Genomic DNA, 20,045 nt, shown 5'->3' on the forward strand with positions numbered 1-20,045 from the left:
AAAAGGAGGTTTGGGCGAGCAAGGATTACATTTCACAGAGAAGCTCCAATGGGTGTTATGCTGAAATTATGCTGGATTATGCTGGATCTTGGATTAAGATGGAGTTTACAGTTATTAAAGCAATTTAAGTGTTAAAATTGACCAGGAAAAGCGATGAATCTTTTGTTACTTGGACTTGCTGATGGGAGCTTTCTAGAAAAGCTTTGATCCAGTTCTAGGGTGAGATCCTGCAGACCATCTATTTAAGTGAGAGCAGATCCCAGCTGCCTGCCTGTGAATCTAAGTGTGGGATATCTCCAGTTGAACGTTTTGTTCTTAATACCGATGGTGACCTATGTAGAGTCACGTTTACTCGTGCCAGCTGAATGGAAGCCGAATGCTCTATGGTGTGAAGCTACTCTGAATACATCCTTCCCTTTAGAGAAACCCTTAGCTGATCAGTGCTCAGGCAGTCACAGACCATGCATTTCCAGGATTTGGGGAAAGCACTAGAGGGTGCTGTGCTGAAAGAGAAGAAAACGGGATTTGTATCTGCAGGGAAAATCATCCCGACTTCTGCAAGGTGAAGAACCACCAGCTCCCTCTTTTATCCTCCGAGACCGTGTAGGCCTCTTCCTGCAGTAACAGCCGTGTGCCTTTTTACTAAAGGAGGGGATCAGTAGATGCTGGTTTCCCTCAGTCTTACACAAACTGACATAATGAGTGTGGAGAGAAAGAGTGCAACCTGATGTATAAATATGAGCTAGGATTACCTTGACATTAAAACTGTAAAAGCTTGGTTGGACATTATTAAATGCACCTTTTTTCTTAGTAAATTCAGGCCCTGGGGGAACCTTGGGTGGGGACATGCGGACACTGGAAGTGCTTGCCCTGGCTGTGTCTCTGTGGCCTGTGACAGGACCATCTGAGCAGGGCTCCTTCCCATCCTGAGCTGGTTGGATACAGGCCAGCTTGGATCCAAAAGCTGGGGCTGTCATCAGCACCATAGTGCACGTAGGCCAACAGGCCTGGCAGGATAGATGGATGCTAGAAGATGGCTCAGAGCAAGTCCAGATCTGTTTAGAAAAGGCTTTTAATGCTGTGAAATCTCCCATGGGCCGGTTCCGAGGAGCACAAGTGGTAGGTGAACCCTCAGACAGTACAAGCAGGTGCTGTGATACAGCAAAAGGTATGGGGAAGGAAACCAAAGCCCTTTGCAAGGCATGCTTTAGGCACCTGTGTGATACCTGTGATAGAACAAAGATTGACTTTAAATAACCAGAGACTCAGGAATTAAAATGCTGCATTTACATTTCTTGTTTCTTTGAAGGTCAAGATGAGCTACCCTCATTCAATATATTGGCAGGTGCATTTATTAATGTATAATTTATTTTCTGTGGGGAACATAATGTTCTTGGGAACCTCTCTATCATAGAACAGTTTGGGTTGCAAGGGACCATGCACAGGGATGCCATTCTCTAGATCAGGTTGCCCAGGGCCGCATCCAACCTGGCCTTGAACACTCAGGGGGATGAGGCATCTACAGCTCCAGTGTATCTTCTGTGCATCTTCAGTAAAGGAAACATAGCAATCCAGGAGATGTTTAAAGTAGCAACACCCCCCATTTTTGTGTTACCTCTTCCATTTCAGCAGTTTTCAAGTGTTTTACATTCTGGGTCACAATGAACAGCTGGAGGAAGGAACAAGAACAAATCTCTAGTTGCATTTTTAATGTTTGTAACTAGTATATGAAACAAATCCCAGTAGAGTTCATCAGATCGGAGGGAAGCTCAGCACCTGCTGCCCCCTCCTCTTGCTGCACAATTCTTGACTTGCTTCTGGCTACAGCCTCAGTGGCTACTGTAGGAAAATCCCACCTGTGGAAGAGGCTGTATATCCTTTTATTACCAGGCTGGTTTACTACAGTTAACTACTCTTTCCATTTTCTCTCTCCTGTTGCCTTCAGCAGGTATAGGGAGGCTTGAAGAGAGAATCAGATTTTTTGCATTCTACCAATGCCAGTGAACCTAATACAGTCATAAAAAAAATGAAAAGGTGGAGGCAAATCAACAAAAACAGGATCATGTAAGAATCTGGACTTCTTGATTTCTCAAGCAGCTTGTAAAATTCCAGCTTCACCAGTATAAAGGCAGCCAGGGTGATAGATGCTGGCTCTTCACAGCTTACACGTTTCACATCTCTTGAAGACTTGCAGTTGAGATTGTGAGCATTACTTCTCCTAACAGTGGAAACCTTTGGCTGCTCTTTTTATTCCAAGTATCAGTATTCCTGTAGATAGGCACCTTGCTTACAGTAAACAAGTGCCAACATCAGTGTACCAGAACACGCAAACTGTAATTTGCACGTCTAGACTTTGTTATTATAGCATTTTAGTTGCAATTTATCCCAGACACACAAGTCAATGTAATTTTACACTTCATTATGTCTGCTGCTGCTTTCCCACATAAAATCAGCATTTAAAAAGAACTGCAGAACTTCAGCATTACAAAAAAAACTCTGGAAATGACAGTAGGTGCCAATCTGTAGAGCAAAAACCATTTTTCCACAATGCCTCCCTCTTCCCACTAGTCATTAGCTATTCATAACAGGGTTTATGCTATTTCTCAGATTTATGAAATTACAAGGTACTACTTTTTATTAATAAATTACTCAAGCAAAAGGTTTTGAGCCTGCAGAGGTAGCCAGTTACACCTAAAGGAAAGCAGAAAACCAATCCTCAACCTAATCTGGGTCTAGAGAGACCACAGGCCTTTCCAACTGCTCCAAATTTCCTATTACAATGTGCATATTTAAGTAAGAGATGTTTATTCATCTTACTATATTTTTCCCCTCCCAGTATCTGACAGAAGATTAAAGCAGGTCATAATTATCCCTTTTATTGCTTGACAAGCTCAGAGTCAATGTGACTGGTGATCTGAAGATTGTCTTTAGTGTACTCCAGGCACAGCTTAGATATTGCTGACATTTCTGACACAGCAAGCTCAACATAGAGGAACTTCCTGAAATTACATGAATGGCTTCTATTTATCCGTACTTCCCAGCTCTGTGACCTTCAAAGGACATACAACCATTCACATGTAATTTGTCCTTACTGCTCTATTGTTCTGCAGGCCTTGGTGGATTACCCAGGGAGATTTATGGACAGCTAGCCACATGGGATGTGTAGGCTGTTCCAAAAAAACCCAAACAAGCCGAACACCAAAACCCCCCACCAACAAAAACTACCTTGTCTTTTGAATAGTGTTCCCTCCTGCAAATAAGTGGGATTTCTGAAGCTCCAAACCTGCATCATGAAGGATGAAGCAATCACAAGACCAGCTCAGGGTGGTGGTTGAATAATAAATATAAATTAGGCTACTACACCAGGCCATGAGAATAAGGAAATGAAAACATTATTTAATATGGTATTTACTTATTCATTAGTATAAAAAAAAAAAAAATTCAGAGTGCCCTGGGCATTACACTGCAAATGCACCTTGTACTTGGAAACTGTTGCAATGTCTGAATGCTTAGAAAGATGTATAAGCTACAGTCAGGAGAAAACACCATGCCAGTCGTTTTCAAAAGGGTCTTTCCATAAATTACTTTATTTCTCATTAAATGAGCACAGAGTCATTACCATATTAATAACAGATATGTTTATTATTACATATCCATCAGTGCGGCTTTCAATACCACTTGAAACATGCAAATCGTCCTAAGGACGAATCAGTTTTCCAGTGCTTCTTATTTAATACACAACTGCAAAGCCATTATAAATTACTGAGGAGGTATTTGGTTAAGAAATAAAATAAAATAAAACCATACTGCCCATACCATGAATGTATTCCTGCTACAAAGCAAGAGTCTGACAGCATTTACTGAAATTCCTGAATTACCTAGAGCTTTTGCTTTTTTTTTTTTTTTTTGCATTGCCTACACATCTCTTGGCTTATGAACAAGAATCAGTCTTTCTTTGTAAGAGGAATTCTCATTCAAAGATTGTACTTAATTTAGAAAATGCATCTAGCATCTACAATACTTCAACCAATTAAAATTCAGTAAAAACTACTGATATGCAATAGTTTTTTAGAGGTTTCTTTTCTTTAGTTTTAGGTTTCTACATTTATTGACATGGCAATAATACAATTATCTCAAATTAAGGCACTAAAAGAACAATGTAAAACCAAGTAAAAGTGTTCTAAGAATAATTTACAGTTCAAACAGTGCATATATTTCTTAAATGTTTGTTAACTTAATGTACGTTATCACTTAAAATTGTAAGGCAATACATTATACAGTAATAGAAATGATGTACCCCAAAATATGCTTCCAAACTCGGTGGTTCTTTTTACTGTTAGTTTCTAATGCCTCTAACAATAAAATAATTCAGTATGGCTTGGCAAAAATGCATAGATTAAAGGCAATTACTTGTTTTCCCCCCTTTACAAACCTGCTGCATCAGTATTTTGTAAAGCATAATGCAAAATATTTAACACTTTGATCCATTCCATAGTGGGTGGTTAAGATTAAGGCTGTAAAGAACTCTGCAGTGAAGGCACTGAAGTTCAAGTGATGAGGCTTCATTGTAAGCTAGTTCTGGAGTCTTCAAGAGCACAACTTAAGAGTCTTGAAAGCAATTGCAGTCCTTCTCATTGAGAAACCTTCCTCTTCTACTCCGTTTCATATGCTCATCTTGACATAAATATCCCCTTCACAGGGTTAACAGTCCTTTTCTTTCACTGGTACGAAGAAAGTTGGCTGCATTTCATCGTGACTGACAGGCTTTTTTAAAAAATCCAAAAAGGCAGCACCTTTTTAATACACCTAGCTAAGCTTTATTTGCTTTAACTTGCATTACATAGTAATAATTAATCTAATCTACCTTGAGGCAAACCCGCAATTAAACACCCTCAGCGTGCTTTTGTGCCAAAGCAAGGAGGAGACAGTAATAGCAATCTTAACCCTGAAGCCTGTGATAGTTATGCTGAAAGGAACAACAGCCCGTCTGCACTGCTCTGTGTGGTTAAAAAAAGCCCTGTTTCTCTGACTGCATCCCATGAGGTTCCATTAAGCACTGTACATGTGGTTAGCTGGAACAAAGAAGAAAACAGACAATTAATTACAAATATTATATATAATTAATTACAAACATTAGCTTTGTAACACTAGTGCGTGTTTGCCAAGAGCTGCAGTGAAGAAATACTTTATTTTAACCGATTTTTTTTTTCTATTCACAAGGTACAATACTAACATCATACTTATATCATCTTCCACAAACTGTTCTCAGTTTCAAACAACATTAAGCAAACACAGAGATCAGACAGATTTTACTGCAGATATTACTGCAGCTTTACAAGTAAGCAGTTAAGAGTCAACAATCATGGGTGTATGGCAGATGCAAGGTGACCCTCTTTCACTTGCAGGACAAGAAAAGGCTCTCTAGGCTAAGACCACGCACATGCAGTTGCAGAGCTCATCTGATGCACAAGAACTGTGGCTGGTTGGTTGTTTCCCTCTTTAAACATGCACTAACTTGATCAAGTGCCCAAGTCCAACTATATTAAAACAAAACCCCTCAGCTGTGCTAATACAACGTGAATAAACCAGCAGACTGTAAGCTATGAAGTGTAGGTTCCAATCTCGAAGCAGTACTGCAAATGCCAGCGAGTTCATCATGAAGTTCTCATTCATATTCATTAGTGATAAGTTATTAAAATGAGGAATAGAACTTAAGATGAACTTTTGTATGTGAAGCTCGCTCCTTTAAATGGGTCTGAGACACCCCTCCATGAAGTCAAGGAAGCACTGCCTACCAATTGCAAAGAAAGGTGGGTCAGACCCTGAATGAAATGTACTGAAATGTCTTCAAGCATGTGCTCAAGTCTGTATCCATTCAACAAAACAGTTAATGCCTGCTTACATGGTAGGACTCCATCACCGAGAGCAAGTTCTGCTATACTGTCTGACAAGAGAACAATTTTCAGATACTTAGTAAAAGCTAGACAAGTATATCCCATAAAAAACATTGCTGCTTCTCTTATTCCCACACCTAGGTAAAGAGGATGCAGCATCTTGAGTTCATAGAAGCTGATGTAATAATTGACTGGCCTCCTGAGAGGAAAAGAGCCTGCTGTTCCTCCACTTTATCACCTTCCTGACCCCAGGAGAGCATCCTCCTACTTACCTGTCCTCAGCTTTGGCAGTCACTGCACTTCTTAGTGCACTGATCCACTCAGTAGCTTGGCACAGTAAGTCTATATTTTTTTAACAGTCAGGAAACTGAATTGTGGACCTTCATGGAAGGGTCCAAAATGGATCATTTACAGCACTTACCTAGGATCCAAGGACAGAAGAGAAGGGAAAGAAGATGGAGAGGGAAAATCCTCCCCTTTAAGTAGCAACAGGCTGTCAGATTAGCTCAGCTGCTGTGCTGAGCTGCCAGTTAAGTGTTCAGTATATAAAATTCACTATGAATTTATTTAATAAGCTAAATTTAAACACTGGTACATTAGAAGTGAATTTTCCTATATTAAATCTATTGCCTCTTCTTTTTAAACACACAGTACAGAATATATAGTGGTATCAGGGACAGGCTGGGCATAGTCCATCACAGCAGTACTTGTCTAGTTCATAGATACAATTTACAAAAAAAAATTTGTCTGAGAAAGCCACAAAAATGTCCACAGTATAACTGCCAGAATGAGAAGTTCCAACCAGGCCTTTTTCTAATGCTACTTTGCTCAGAGTAACTCTGAATCTTTTCACCGTTTGCTCGCATTGCTCTGCCAGTGCCATGCAGCCCCACTACACTCCAGTCAACCCAGTGGCAGCTGTCTGATGGGGACAGAGTGTGTCACAAAGCCACCCAAGGAGCTCCCTGAGCATCAGGGAGGTGCAGGAGCCCCCATCTGCCTCCTGCACACGTCTCCAGGCACTGTGACAGGCAGGAGCACACACACACACCCAATACTCCTGCTGCTCAAGTGCTGTGCCTCTCTAAATGGTTTATGTGCAATAGAACTTTCTCCACCATCAGAGCCTACAATATGCAGCATTAAAACAGAGCTTCCTGTAATTAATTACATGTTCTAAGAAGCTCTGTCAGTATTTGACATCATCAAAAAGCAAGATATCATCAAGTTCACTAGTTGGTTTTGGGGTCAGTCTAGAAGAGTAATGTAAATGTTAATTGTTTGATCTATGTCACAGTTTGTCAGATAAATTCAAGAAGCCAGAGAGATAAGATACCATGCAGGTACTAACTTCTGAATTGACAGAAAACCTTAGAGCTTTATTTCTTCCCAAGAACTTGGAAGATCTCCTTGGGTGATGGTGAAACGTGTGAGCAGAGGTTGGACACCAGGGCAGATGGAGAAAACTTATTTGGAACAGCTGATCTGACATGACATTCACTCGTGCAAGACCATCACCACCACCCTTCCTCCTTTCATTCTTGAGGCTCTCCCCCAAACCACTGCAACTTCTGAACCCAACAGAAATCCACAGGCTTTTCTTCTGTGGGGTTAGGGTTGGATTCTTTTTGTTGTCATGCTTTGGGTTTTTTGGCTTTCCTTTAGTCAACACATTCCCGGATTAATTTTCTGCTGAAAAATAGGTCACTTCGCTCTGGTAATCTATGAAGTATGAACTGACACAAGATAAAACTCAGGAATGTGCAGCTGTCCTCCTCCTGGTGCTGGTGAGCCATTAGACTTATGGTATCATTCGGATCTTAAAAACAGAGCTTTAATGATGGTGTTTCTCTTTTTTTTTTTTAAAGTAAGTTCAATTCCCTACTTGTGTATTTCTGTGACTCTCTAACACTCTCACAGGACAATGCCAATAGGATTAATAACATAAATAGTCTGGATAATTGATGTTCCCAAACATACGCATTCCTTTGTTACTGTAACCTTTCAAATATGCAAATCTATTCCTTCTATAGCAGATTAGCTGCACACTTGTCCTTGCTAAAGGCAACTCCAAACCAGCATTTCTATTAAGACAGAGTGAAAAAGAATCAATTAACTGATTTAAGAAAATGGATTTTTCTCCCATAAAAGAGTATGAAAGCTGGTTATTACAGCTACCAGAGGACCTCACAAGGATAAATGGAAAAGAAAGCATACTCAGAGTACAATTCAAAGAGTCTTTTGGAAGAGAAAGTCTGCAACTCTAAACATCTAAATGTGAAATAAGGAAGTATGCACTATCCTTACCCAGGCAAGGGCTGGCAGGGAGGAGGAAAGAATCTGTACACTCAAGACTAGAGGATGATTTTTAAAATGTACAATCAGTATCTTTCAACTATTGTTTTAGATTATCCAGTAATACATCTTAAAGATACAAGTAAATGACATTAAAATAATTCTTTCCAATCCCACTAGCTGGTTGGTCGGTTTGGGAGGAATTAGTCGTTTTGTTTATTTTGGGGTTTTTTTTTTACTGTCCAAGAACACTCCCTCTTCAAAAGATTCTTAATTTAACAGCTTTTTGGTAAGCAACGTTGACTAACATTATGCAGTGTTACATTTTTAAAACTGTATTAATGATTTTTACATCATCAGTTCTGGAGGTTTTTCTACCCAATCCTTTTAAGTAGCAGCATGATATGCTTTTTCTTTCCAGTGGTCCAAGACTCACTGAAAAATCTTACTTAACAGTAAGTAAGTATCTTGGAGTACTTACTTACTTGCTTATCAGTAAGTAAGTAAGTATCATGGAGCTCTTTAACCAGTTCTGGTATCCTTGTCTGCCTTTAGTAACTAGTTTTTAAAATCCTGATTATCATTGAAATAAATGTATCATACACTACATACAGCACTTCATATTTTTTTCAGCCATAAAACAGGAGTATTTCTTCAACAGTCATACTGTAAACAAAGATGATGTTAAACAACAGCTATTATTTATGCATATTTTAATTTAGCAGGTGTAATTTATTTCTAAAAGTCCTAAAGAATCTGGCTAAAGCCTTTGGAAGCGTCTAACATTTTTCCATCAATCTTAGAGCATTTCCTTGGACTGAAGGAAAAATTAAGTTTGGAAACATCATGAAGCTTTATAAAACCTTCTGGAAGCTGGGAGAAATGGACATTTTTTAGACAAGACAGATAGTTTGACAAGATTCTGTTGTACACATACACACCATGTAAGTACATAACCAACATGGTTGAACCCCCCCGAAAGTAACAATTACCAATTTGTCTTTATTTGGTACAATGCTGAAGATGCTACTTCATTTAGTAAGCAATCCCTAATTTTACAGTCTTTCGAACTCAGGTGTGCTTTTCCACTGCACTCACCCTTGTTTTCCACAGACTTTTACAGTGAAGACTGTAAGGAAAAACTGCCCACTTCCCAGGAAATCTCCCCACAAATCAGAAGTGTTTCTGTATTTCAGAACTTCAGCTTGATTAAGTGCTGGTGTTGAAAAATGTAAAATTACAACATGATTCTGTTGCATTCCTCCCATTTGAACTGTAACTGGTAAATTGAGACTTTGTTCAGTGTTTGTGACTATGGCTTCTCTCCCAAGGACTCTGGCACAGCTACAAATTCTTAACTGCTGGTCACAGCTTTCTCTTTATGTCCTCCTCATGCTGTTGCATTATCTCTAACACCAAACTGCCCACAACATCACTGATTTTTATACTGACAGCTTTTTATTTGAGGCCTAAAGTAATTTTCCTGGATGAGATTATTTTAAGGGCTTTCACTCAAAATATTGCTATCTCAAAACTATAATCCCTGGGAGTGTTCAAGACCAGGCTCGATGGGGCCCTGAGCAACCTGATCCACCCTGGCAGAGTGGGCTGGAACTAGATGAACTTAAAGGTCCCTTCCAACCCAAACAATTCTGTGACCACTTATGTTTTAGGATGGAAGTCTTGGGGACAAGAAAATCAACTCCCTTTGTGTCTTTCAAATTTTTTTCTCTACTGTTCCCTTCAAGGAGGATGTTTTATGATACACCCACTATCTCTTTACATGCAAAAGTTTGCTTTTATTACATTTCATGCCAGGACTGTTTGGTAGCCCTGCCAACCTAGGAAGACTCTTTCCTTACTGAGACACTAGTTTTCTGTTCCATACTGTTGATTCAATTGGTTACTTGGGGAGAAAACAACACACATACTGTATCAGAAGCTAATGCAGGTTAAAATCAGATTACAGTAACTTAAGCATTAAAAAAGTGTATTTTACATCGTGTCTTGGTTAATGCATAGGGTCACGGACAGCTTACAAAAACAACTGCTGGAATAGAAGACAACAGGGAATGAGTAAGCAGGGAGGAAGAATGGAATTAATACTTAAGTGGCCTCACAACAAAAGAAATGGCCCAACAACAGACAGAATCCGTAAATTTCTCATTTCAGCCCCATTTGCAGAAGACTTCTAGATTATGCAAGCTCTGAGTCATTCCATGGATGAGATGACTGTGGATCATCCTTGCTGCTAAATGCCATTACTGACACATCTACTGAGCCTTGCCTTTAAAGAAGAAAAAAAAGGCAAGCAGCTCCCTTCCAACCATTGGCAGGCCAGGTACCACCTCCATGGTACCTTTCCAAATGTGAAGAACTGATACATTTACCACAATAACAGGAGAATTTTGCTCCTTCCTTAGGGATTTGAGCAAAGATTTAGATCAGTCGTTCAACAGCCATTAACCAGGGAATTATTTCACAATTTCACATGAAGTAGGATTTATAAACTGAGATTTTTTTTTTCTTTAGTCAAGAAGATCTGTAGTTTTTGTAGCTTATTTCTCACCTAGTTTTTCCAGAAGTATTTTTAACAACTTTTCGGAATGACTGGTTTGCTGAGGATCTTGTAGACAAAGTTCTAGGAGAAGCACGAACAAAAGTAGATGGTGGCGTCTTAGGGATCTTCTTTACTAAATGAGTCACCCACTTCTTCTGTTCATCTTGACAGGATGCCAGTAAGAGCATATCTCTTGCTGAAGTTACATCATAACTCACTACAAGGAAAAGGAAGATGATTCAGTGAAAACCAGGGCTCCTTACCAAAAGTAAGGGTTATGACACACCAACCATGCCACTGGAAGAACAATGGCACCCAGATAAACTCTTGTACTGGATTTATCTATTTTTGGAAGACAACAAACAGCAGGGGAAATGATGAATATAATTTTTTTCACTCTTTGTCATTCTGCATTAAGATTCTTGAGTCAAACATGAATATTCAAGAAATGAGAAATTTACGCTAATTACAATTTTAATAAGCTGGAAGGTTGTGTGGGTGCCTTATGGCCAAGTTCCAGAGTACATACCCTGAATGCTCCACTTCACAGAAGCACAGAGAAGAAACCTTTACTCCAGTCTGATGCAAGGTTTTAGCAGAACTTGCTGATGTAGCCACTGCAATTGTCCCTAGCATGGGTCAGGTATAAGGGAGTGGTCTGGGCACCAAGGAGCTGCCCAGTACTTGGGCACAAACCTGTAGGGAACAACCTTATGCTCTCAGGGCCCTCAGCAGAGCCCCATCAGTTACACCACCAAAGCCCTCCCTACAGAGGTTTGCCACAGCTGCCTGTTCATAAGCAGTGTAACAACCTATTGCTTTAATAGCAACTTTCACATCTAAAAACATGGAACTTTAGTTTTGGGTTTCATTTTAAACTGAAGTGCTTTTATTCACCTCCAATAGTTTAGCACGTGTGGCTTAACCACGCAGAGAATACAGAACACCAAAAACCATGAGTATACCTTTGCATGGTGCAATTAATTCCTCCTTTTTATCCAAGTGGTCTCTGTGGCACTTCACGTGGCATCTTCGACATTCTAGGGCAGCAGGGGGTTTAAAGACATGCCAGAGAGGTTTGGCACAGGCCTCACAGTTGGCTGGAAAGTGGTATAACGTGGGAATAAATTCATGGCCTTTGTGATTTAGAAAATTTGTCTTCTCTGCCGGCTGTACTGGTTCTACCTCCAAATCCTTCCTGCATTCCCCCTCATTAGCATAGAGAATCTGAAAAAGAATACTGCTGTGTTACTGCTGAAGCACTAAGTACTTTTATACTCTTTTCAAAGAAGCCACCTCTTTTTTTCAAGAGAGTTAAATAGACAGGAGAATATATTTCTTTTTACCTGGAATATTTTAGGAATTTCTTCAGTTTCAGCTCTATATACATCTCCTTGAGTTACAGGCCGGACATGAAACAGCTTACTGGATTAGAAGAAACATGCATCAGAAAATGCTAAAAGGCTACATGTATGTTTCAGAACAATTATCAAAGTGCTTTGAAGTTCTTAGAAATTATGCAAGCAACATGACCTTCTTCAATGCTGCAATATGATTTCAGGAACTAATTCATAAACCATATAGATTTTGTCTACCCAGGTAAGACCAAAATATTTCACAGCATGGAAAGAGGGTTATCTTACAATGGACTCAAGATCCAGCATGGTAAATTTACTTAAGATAAAGGCTTTCAAATACTTCCTCAAAACACTAGGAAGTCTAACATTATTGCTAGAAAAGCTCAGTGAAAACCTGGATGGAAGTAACCACATTAAGTAGAATACTATCCAGTAGTTTTTTTATTAAATCATGTTATGAGTTGATAATCAATGCCAAAACATCACAAAAGGAAATCTGGGGCACCAGCTGTCAAAAACACTATTAAAATTGGAACAAACATTATCTTATACTGGGTCAAGACTAAGTCCACGTCTCCCAACCTCCTGTTTTCAACAGTAGTTGTAGCAGATGTTTACAAAAAGAGAGAAAGAAACAGTTCAAAGAGAAAATAACTCTTTTCCTGGTTATGAGCAACTGGCAGCTTAAGCACTTCCTGAGTTTGAAATTCCTTCCAGACCACTGTATTTGTTAGTCATTGATACAACTATTCATGAATTCTAAAACCTTTTTTCAATTACTGCTCTGTAAGATCCTATAATGTCAATCAGCTGTTCAAACATCACAGTCATGTACCAGAGATGGGCTTCGGTGATATTTGACACAATTCTCCTCATGTATAACCAATGTAAAGGAATCACAATTAATATATTTTATCACTTTAAACAGAAAACAGCTGGAAAAGTTAGAAATGCTTTGAACTAAAACAGCAATGATCCTTTCTCTTTTTTCTCTAACTTTTAGCAAGCATAGGACAAAAAAAAAGTACTGTCAAAGTTCTGTTAATGGTATGCTGAAATACAGAGACATTTTCCAACTAGTATGGGAAATTAAAAATTATGTATGGAATTTTTATTTCAAGCTTCTGGATTTGCTATCACACACAACACTCTTGTCAATTTGTATCAAAACTAACAATAACTTTACTTACTCTATATCTAGTACCATAGATGGATTAGACTGGTCCTTGTCTTTTTCATCATTGTAGAACAGTATCTTTTTACTGCTCACCACAACATACTATGGAAAGAAAGGGTAGAACAGTTGAAATTGCATTTTAAAAAGCAATTATTTATCCTAATGTATTCCCACATGCACATAAAAAGCCTGAGTAAATGAAAGGTTTCAAATTAACATCAGGAGATATTTATATCATCCTGCAGGCACCTACACTACTGACAGCTGTGCAATGCTACAGTTACAGTGACTGTGTTGTCACTGGATCACTCTAAAATGCTTGTGATGACTCTGTAAGTCCAGCTGTACACAAACTCACAAATTTCAGTTGCTACTGGCAGGTTACTATGAAACTTACTGTTTCACTGAGAGTGACACAGTGCAAAAATTATCACTTATTGATAATGTTGTAAACAACTTCTCTAGTTCTCCATGCCTGCAGGACTCACTGGTACTTCCCACAAAACTGCTGGTAGGCTAAAAGAGAGTCCCATGGCTCCTGCTATTTCCTACACTTTCAATGTAATGGACTGGTAAAAAAAAAAGAGCCAAAATGAACCAGCAGAAACAGAGGTCTGGTACCCAGGAATACACTGAGAGAGTTAAGATCAAACACCTCTAACCTAAGCACTTCCCAGTAAGTTCAACACTGGAATTCACTGCCTGCTGCTCTTCACTGGGAGTTGCAAGTCCAACATCTTTGCTGGAACTGTCCACAAGCATAAACTCAGTGACAGATGTGGCTGTTCCCCTCCCCCCCCGCAGTTTCAAATGTTTTAGAAGGAACTGAAAGGTATGAGGCACTAAAGAGCATTAAAAGGAGGTAAACTGACAACTCTGTCTATACTGATCTCCAGATTCACGTGTAATATAACCCAGGAGGAGGGGAAAGGAGAGAAAAGCATGAGAAATGAATGCACCAATAGTTCATCTTGAATTCCAAGTACTGGCAGGTAACTGGATGGCTTTCTGCACAATGCAGATGCTGATAATTTGAAACTATGTTTACTCCTTCTACAAGGCGAGGTTTCAGCCTCATTTTACACAGGACTTGAAGCTGACCTCAAAGCCTGATTATGAAAATCATCTTAAGTTTATACAACAGCGTTTGTAAAATGTGCAGTGCAAGGTGTGAGTACAGTTGTAAATCTCAATTACTGAAATGCATCTTAAAAAATCCACAAAAGGGCATTTTGTCACAATTCCTTAATAGAAAGCCTAATCAACTTGAGTAAGTACTAAGCTGTAATAGTGTGAGCCTCCTGTGATTCTTCCAATTGAAGAAAAAGACTGTGCTTCAATTCCTTTATCCACTCCAACAGAAAGCTAATACCTCTTCCATCTTTGAAGTGTGCACCTCTGCCTTTCAAAGATAAAAGGAAGCCCTAAGATGACAACTATCACAAATGCAAATTCTGACTGCAAAGGAATTCAGTTATCACACTGTATATAAGCCTTGGTGAAAAAACAAATGTCACCAAGAAGAGTTATGTACAACAGCCTCAATACCCTGTTGTGAACGTATAAAAAAAATCTTCTGACAGTAATTCTGTTCTACAGTGGTTTTTGAAGGATATTTTACCAACTTCACTTGGGATGAAATGAAGCTCCAGATGAAAATATGGCTAACCTATTTTAGTGTTAGCTTTAGGTGTAACTGAAGTGTTTATTCTCAAATATGTTTTCCACACTCACCCCTTTCTAACTTAAGCTAAATAACTCAGAGGCCAAGGGGCAAAAACAAAAACATCAGTGCTACTGACATTTGAGTCAGAAATGCAGCAGCTCAAGTTGTAACAACTCAGGCACCAATCCAATTGCTAGTGTAATTTTGCTTTTTCTCTAAGTTAATCTGGGCATGCATGTATTTGAGGTTGCATACCTCCCACCTTCCAAATTCTCCTGCACTTTCAGTTTTGGGATGAGAAGCACATGAGGAAACTACCTGCCAGCCTGTTTCAGCTGCAGTACAGTTCAGCCAACAGAATGCACATGTAAGTGAACATGGTCCCTCACTACTGTGTCTCACTGATATGAACCTAGTTAAGGAACCTTATCAGCACAATTGATTTCATGACTGAGCCATCCATCTGCAGCTCAAATTCCTCCAAAGTGTGAGCACATTCAAACTAGGAAAGTGTGAATGGATTAACTGCCTAAAACATCTTGAGGTAAGTAAATATGCCTATACTGGGCATGCCTGAAGAAATTCTGATAGTCTTTCACTGAAGAAGCTGCATTTATCAGGAGTTTAAAATTTCAATTGTCAGAGAACGCAAAAATAATCTCCATTTTTAAAAGATAACCATAAAAGGCTGCTGAAGTATTCTGACAGAAAAATGACACAGTATTTTATACAATCCAGAACAGAACAAAGCTACATGATTTGTGCCCAGGCATGGTCAATTCTATAACAAGAGGAGTCAAGCAGCCTTAGCTATCAAACAGATCTACAGGAAGCATCCGCCATTTGGTTTTGCTCCTGATGGTGAACACCTTTTTTGTGGGCAAAACACCTGCTCCTTCTGTATACTTTTGCTATTAATATTGCTGGTTTTATTGTGCTTGCCTTGGTCTTGCTTTGTGCTTTCAGTAAATTGTTAACTCAAGCCATAAATTCTGATTTTGTTCTTCCCTTACCCAAAGGGGAGGGGGGGAAGGTGACTGGCCATTAGCTGAAATAGGGCAGAACTTAACACTCACTCCCAGCAAGCCAGAATAGGTGGTGGTTTTAACTTACGGACAAATCACCAAGGTCTGATATTAACGTAAAAATAGGCAGGTCTGGAACTCAAAACATTTGGAGTGTATAAAGAAGGCCATGTAAGCCCACTGAAAATAGCAGTACTTCAAAGAAGGAGTTCAGCAGCTAAAGGCCCAATACAAACACTTAAGTGCTTCTTTGACAGGAGTGAATCCCTTCTCCTTTAAATTTTATAGGAACCACTTCTAACTGCTGTAGAATGTGAATGTAAACAGAAACATTTAAGAAATACCTTTCAACAGGAATTAGAAAGTTACTTCAAAAGTGTCATGAATAACTCAGTAATTCCCAGTAGCAGTCTCTGATTATAAGGAAGAAGGAGGAAAATAAACTGTTTCATACAAATGGCTTTTAAAATTTAAAAAATTCTAGAGACCATGTTCACTTTTGTATTTAGTTGTACTAGAAGATGTTCAAATGGGGGAAGTGAAAACCCAGACAAGATAATCCGAAACTGGTTCTTAAGTATCTCAATTTGACATTTCAAAGAACCAGATCATAACCTTTGCAGAGGAAAAACAATACTGCTTTGTTTGGAGTGCGAGTTCCAGCACAGAGATCCAGTTTCTGAGAGTAAACCAGTTCTTTTCAAGAGAAACAGATCATTTTAAAGGTAAGGGAGACAGAAACATCCTTGGAAATCATGTGTGGCAAGATGCAGTGTGATGCACTCTTCCATGACCTTCAGAACATTTAAGTGTGCTGTTCCCTACTCTCTGGTGCCAAGTTACACAAAGAGGTTCTGTTTCAGTAACAGAATTATAAAGTAGTAACTCAAAGAAGAAATGTGATTTTTAATGGTTCCAAGATGCTCACTGTAAACCATTTCCTCCCCTCTTGTAAATTTGCACAATATCATTACTAAAGATTTCATACTGAACTTGAATTTTCTTGGGTTTTTTTCCTTCAATAATGTACATACACTAAATTACTCTTAATTATTTTGTTTGTTTCTTAAATATGAGTTGTAAAACCAATTCACCACGTGCCTAAAAACCTTTCCAAGGAAATTGAGGAAGAAAGAAAAAAAGATGTTTGTACCTGTTTCTTCCAGCCATGCCGCTTTATATTTCCTTTGTTTGGTACTGAAAGCCAACCTTCAAGTCTTGATTCTGGTTTTAAAAAATGCATATTTAATAATTTTGTGTATTTGTAATAATAAAGCAGACTAGCACAAAAGCAAACTACTACTAGAAAGGAAGATGTACTACATGCAGTAATGGGCAATTACCTATTCAGCAAAGCAGAATAAAAAGCACAGCTAAATAAAATGAAGATATAAGCATTTCATTCATGCTGCATCACAAGCCAACATCTGATTACACAGTTACTGCACAATAAAAGTAAAGCTGTTTTCCTTGATGCCAACATCTAACACTGTATGTAAATAGTTTGCAAAGAGCCAGGCAGGAAAAACTTTGCTTTGAAAATATGTTACAGTTTAAATTAAGAGATTTTCAATGTAAACATAATTTAACATTCAGAGGGGCTGTATGAAAATACTCAGCAGGAAGATGCAGGAAGTAAAACAAATCAGATCCACATTTTCCATGGGAAACAAAAAAGGGAGAGAGAGCACAAGAGCAAGCAAAGCTACATGGGTGTCCCATTACTCACAGAAGATAAGCATAGGAGATAATTAAATAAGGAATGCAGGAAGAATCAACTAGATATAAAGAATAAGAGACAAGTGTTTTACTCATATTTTCAGTGAAAAATTCTCCAAAGAGAAATGTAGTATCATATTTTCCCACCATGAAACTACTGAAATAATTTAGCATGATACAAAGAAGGACCACAAGAAAATTAGCATTCTGCCTAATGTGGACTGTTGATTTAAAAAGCCCTTCCAACTAACTGAGAGTGGTTTCTAAAATTGAAAATTATGAAGCCAGATAATAGTAGCACTGAAAACTTCAAAAACATTAAGTTAAAATTTTCTGAAACACTCTCCACAACTATTTATGTCCTAAGGAGCTAGTGGTTCCTTTTGTCCTTCAGGAGTAACTCTATATGAGGTGTATCCCAGCAAGCTCTGAAATGTATTCAAATGTATAAAAGTTATTGTCCATGTACTTTGCTATGTAGAATTACAGTGAGACTAACAGCCTAGCAAGTCATTCAAATGGGGCATGTAAAAGCTCTTCCCACATTAGCCTTACAGGATACAATATTTAGAAATTACAACACTTAGAAATACGGAATAATTTCCTAACATTTCTCCACATGAAAGAGAATACTGGGGATCACTGAACTACTGAAATCAACTGGAAGAAAAGCATGTTAGCAGAACTAATTCCAATAAGAAAACGTCCCAGAAAAATGAAGGAAATTTGTACCTCCCTGCCTTCTCACATCTGCATAATAACTATGGGGATTGGAGGGTAGGGGTCTCCACCCTCCCATCCCTACCCCAGACTCTCCTCAATTCTTGACACTCGGTAGCTTTGGGAAAGAAAACCTATTTCCTCCACATCTACAGGCCTCACAGATAATGCTTACCTTGTTTTGAATACTTTGATTAATTTTTACATTAAGAGAAGATTCTTCCATTTTTAGAAATTATAGAAACATCCTAAAACTCAAGTTTCCATTGCAAAACAAAGTGATGAATTGCTAATAAAGAACAAAGTATGGGTGACTGCAGTTCAAAAGGAACACAGGAAGGATGACTTGTTCAAAAAAAAGAAATATGCATGTGTTGAAATAGTGGCATTTGAAAATCTGGAAAGATCCAATGACTGTGAACTTTAAAAGACACTTATAGGGACAGTAGGAATTTTTCTAGGTTCCCTTCTATTTCAGCATGTTCTGAAAACAATTTCAAAAGAAGTAGGAAGTAAATGAGGTATTTCAAATTAATCAGCTGACATTCTTTTCTGTCTCCTACAAATCTATTTTAGGGAGCAAATTCTGTTTGAATGAGAGACTATTTCTGACCTGTGAATAATATCTTGCAGTTGAAAGTAACAGTTTCCAAACGTACTCCTTTTCAACAAAGCTTAGATTTGTCTGGAACCAAATGTACTCTTAAAAGGGTAGATGAGCTCTTTCATTCCAACCTTGCCACAAAGGTTCTTCTCAAGTAATATTTATAGTGCAGTTTAATTTCCCTTGACAGAGTTACACAGCACAACTGCAAATGCTCATCTGGCCATTTCACAAATATTTGATCCAGAAGAATAATATTTATGAGCGTTCTGATTAAGTAATTAAGAAAATATGGGCTATCTAGGCTATGAAAAAGAATCTTCCATTCCTGTCTTTAAAAGTAGGCTCAAAACTATTGCCTGCAACTTCCCTGTATTTTGGAAAGAAGCCCAGAATTGATACCTCATATTTGCAATCCAGAAAATCCAAAATAGGCCTCAAAAATATCTGACGGCTAGCTGGATCTGAATAAGATATGAAGAAAGAAGTCCATAAAGGCTACAGATCTTATAGCTCTCTCTGAATATATTTTAAATGTAGATTTGCATTCTAAACATCTCCATGGCTAGTATCCACACTACCAGGACTCATAGGGATTCAGTATGATAAGAGTTCTAACAGTAAGACTTTAATCACACAAGGCAACCATGACTGTACTGATTTATGAGACCTTTTGTTTTTCTGGAGCTAAGAAATATGGGTGCTTTCATGAACAGCAGAGAATCTCTTTCTAATGTTCAAGAATTCCTACTCCTAAGAGTCTTCCACAGCAACCAAAAACCTGGAGATACTACCTTGCTAACTCTTTCCAGTGTTCCAACTTGATTATTTCCTTCTTCAGACTGTCCTACTATAATTTCATGTGGGTTTCACTAAGGATTTCTGGCTGGAACTTGCTTTGGGGTTTATTCAGGCTACTTGCAGGTACCTCAGGAAGTCCTGTCTGAGTCCAATAAAACTGCTGGCTTAAATGCTTCACATTTATTATTTCACTATATCTTTGTGCAAAACATGATTTACAACATAT

General features: G+C 38.5%; 1 protein-coding gene across 2 annotated transcripts in view; it reads right to left on the bottom strand.

The window, feature by feature from the left end:
- Window positions 1-3,554: 3,554 nt before the first annotated feature.
- ROCK1 (Rho associated coiled-coil containing protein kinase 1) overlaps window positions 3,555-20,045 on the bottom strand; it is an 86,257-nt gene continuing 69,766 nt past the window's right edge. For both annotated transcript variants that reach the window (XM_069004573.1, XM_069004574.1), the window contains 6 exons: window positions 17,129-17,199; window positions 13,298-13,386; window positions 12,096-12,174; window positions 11,715-11,976; window positions 10,759-10,966; window positions 3,555-5,072 (listed from right to left, as the gene is read on the bottom strand). In XM_069004573.1, the coding sequence (XP_068860674.1) occupies window positions 5,069-5,072; window positions 10,759-10,966; window positions 11,715-11,976; window positions 12,096-12,174; window positions 13,298-13,386; window positions 17,129-17,199 (713 nt within the window). In that variant the 3' untranslated portion in view covers window positions 3,555-5,068. The remainder of the gene's footprint in view (window positions 5,073-10,758; window positions 10,967-11,714; window positions 11,977-12,095; window positions 12,175-13,297; window positions 13,387-17,128; window positions 17,200-20,045) is intronic.

Source organism: Aphelocoma coerulescens, chromosome 2 (assembly GCF_041296385.1).
Source record: "Aphelocoma coerulescens isolate FSJ_1873_10779 chromosome 2, UR_Acoe_1.0, whole genome shotgun sequence".
NCBI classification, from domain to species: Eukaryota; Metazoa; Chordata; class Aves; order Passeriformes; family Corvidae; genus Aphelocoma; species Aphelocoma coerulescens.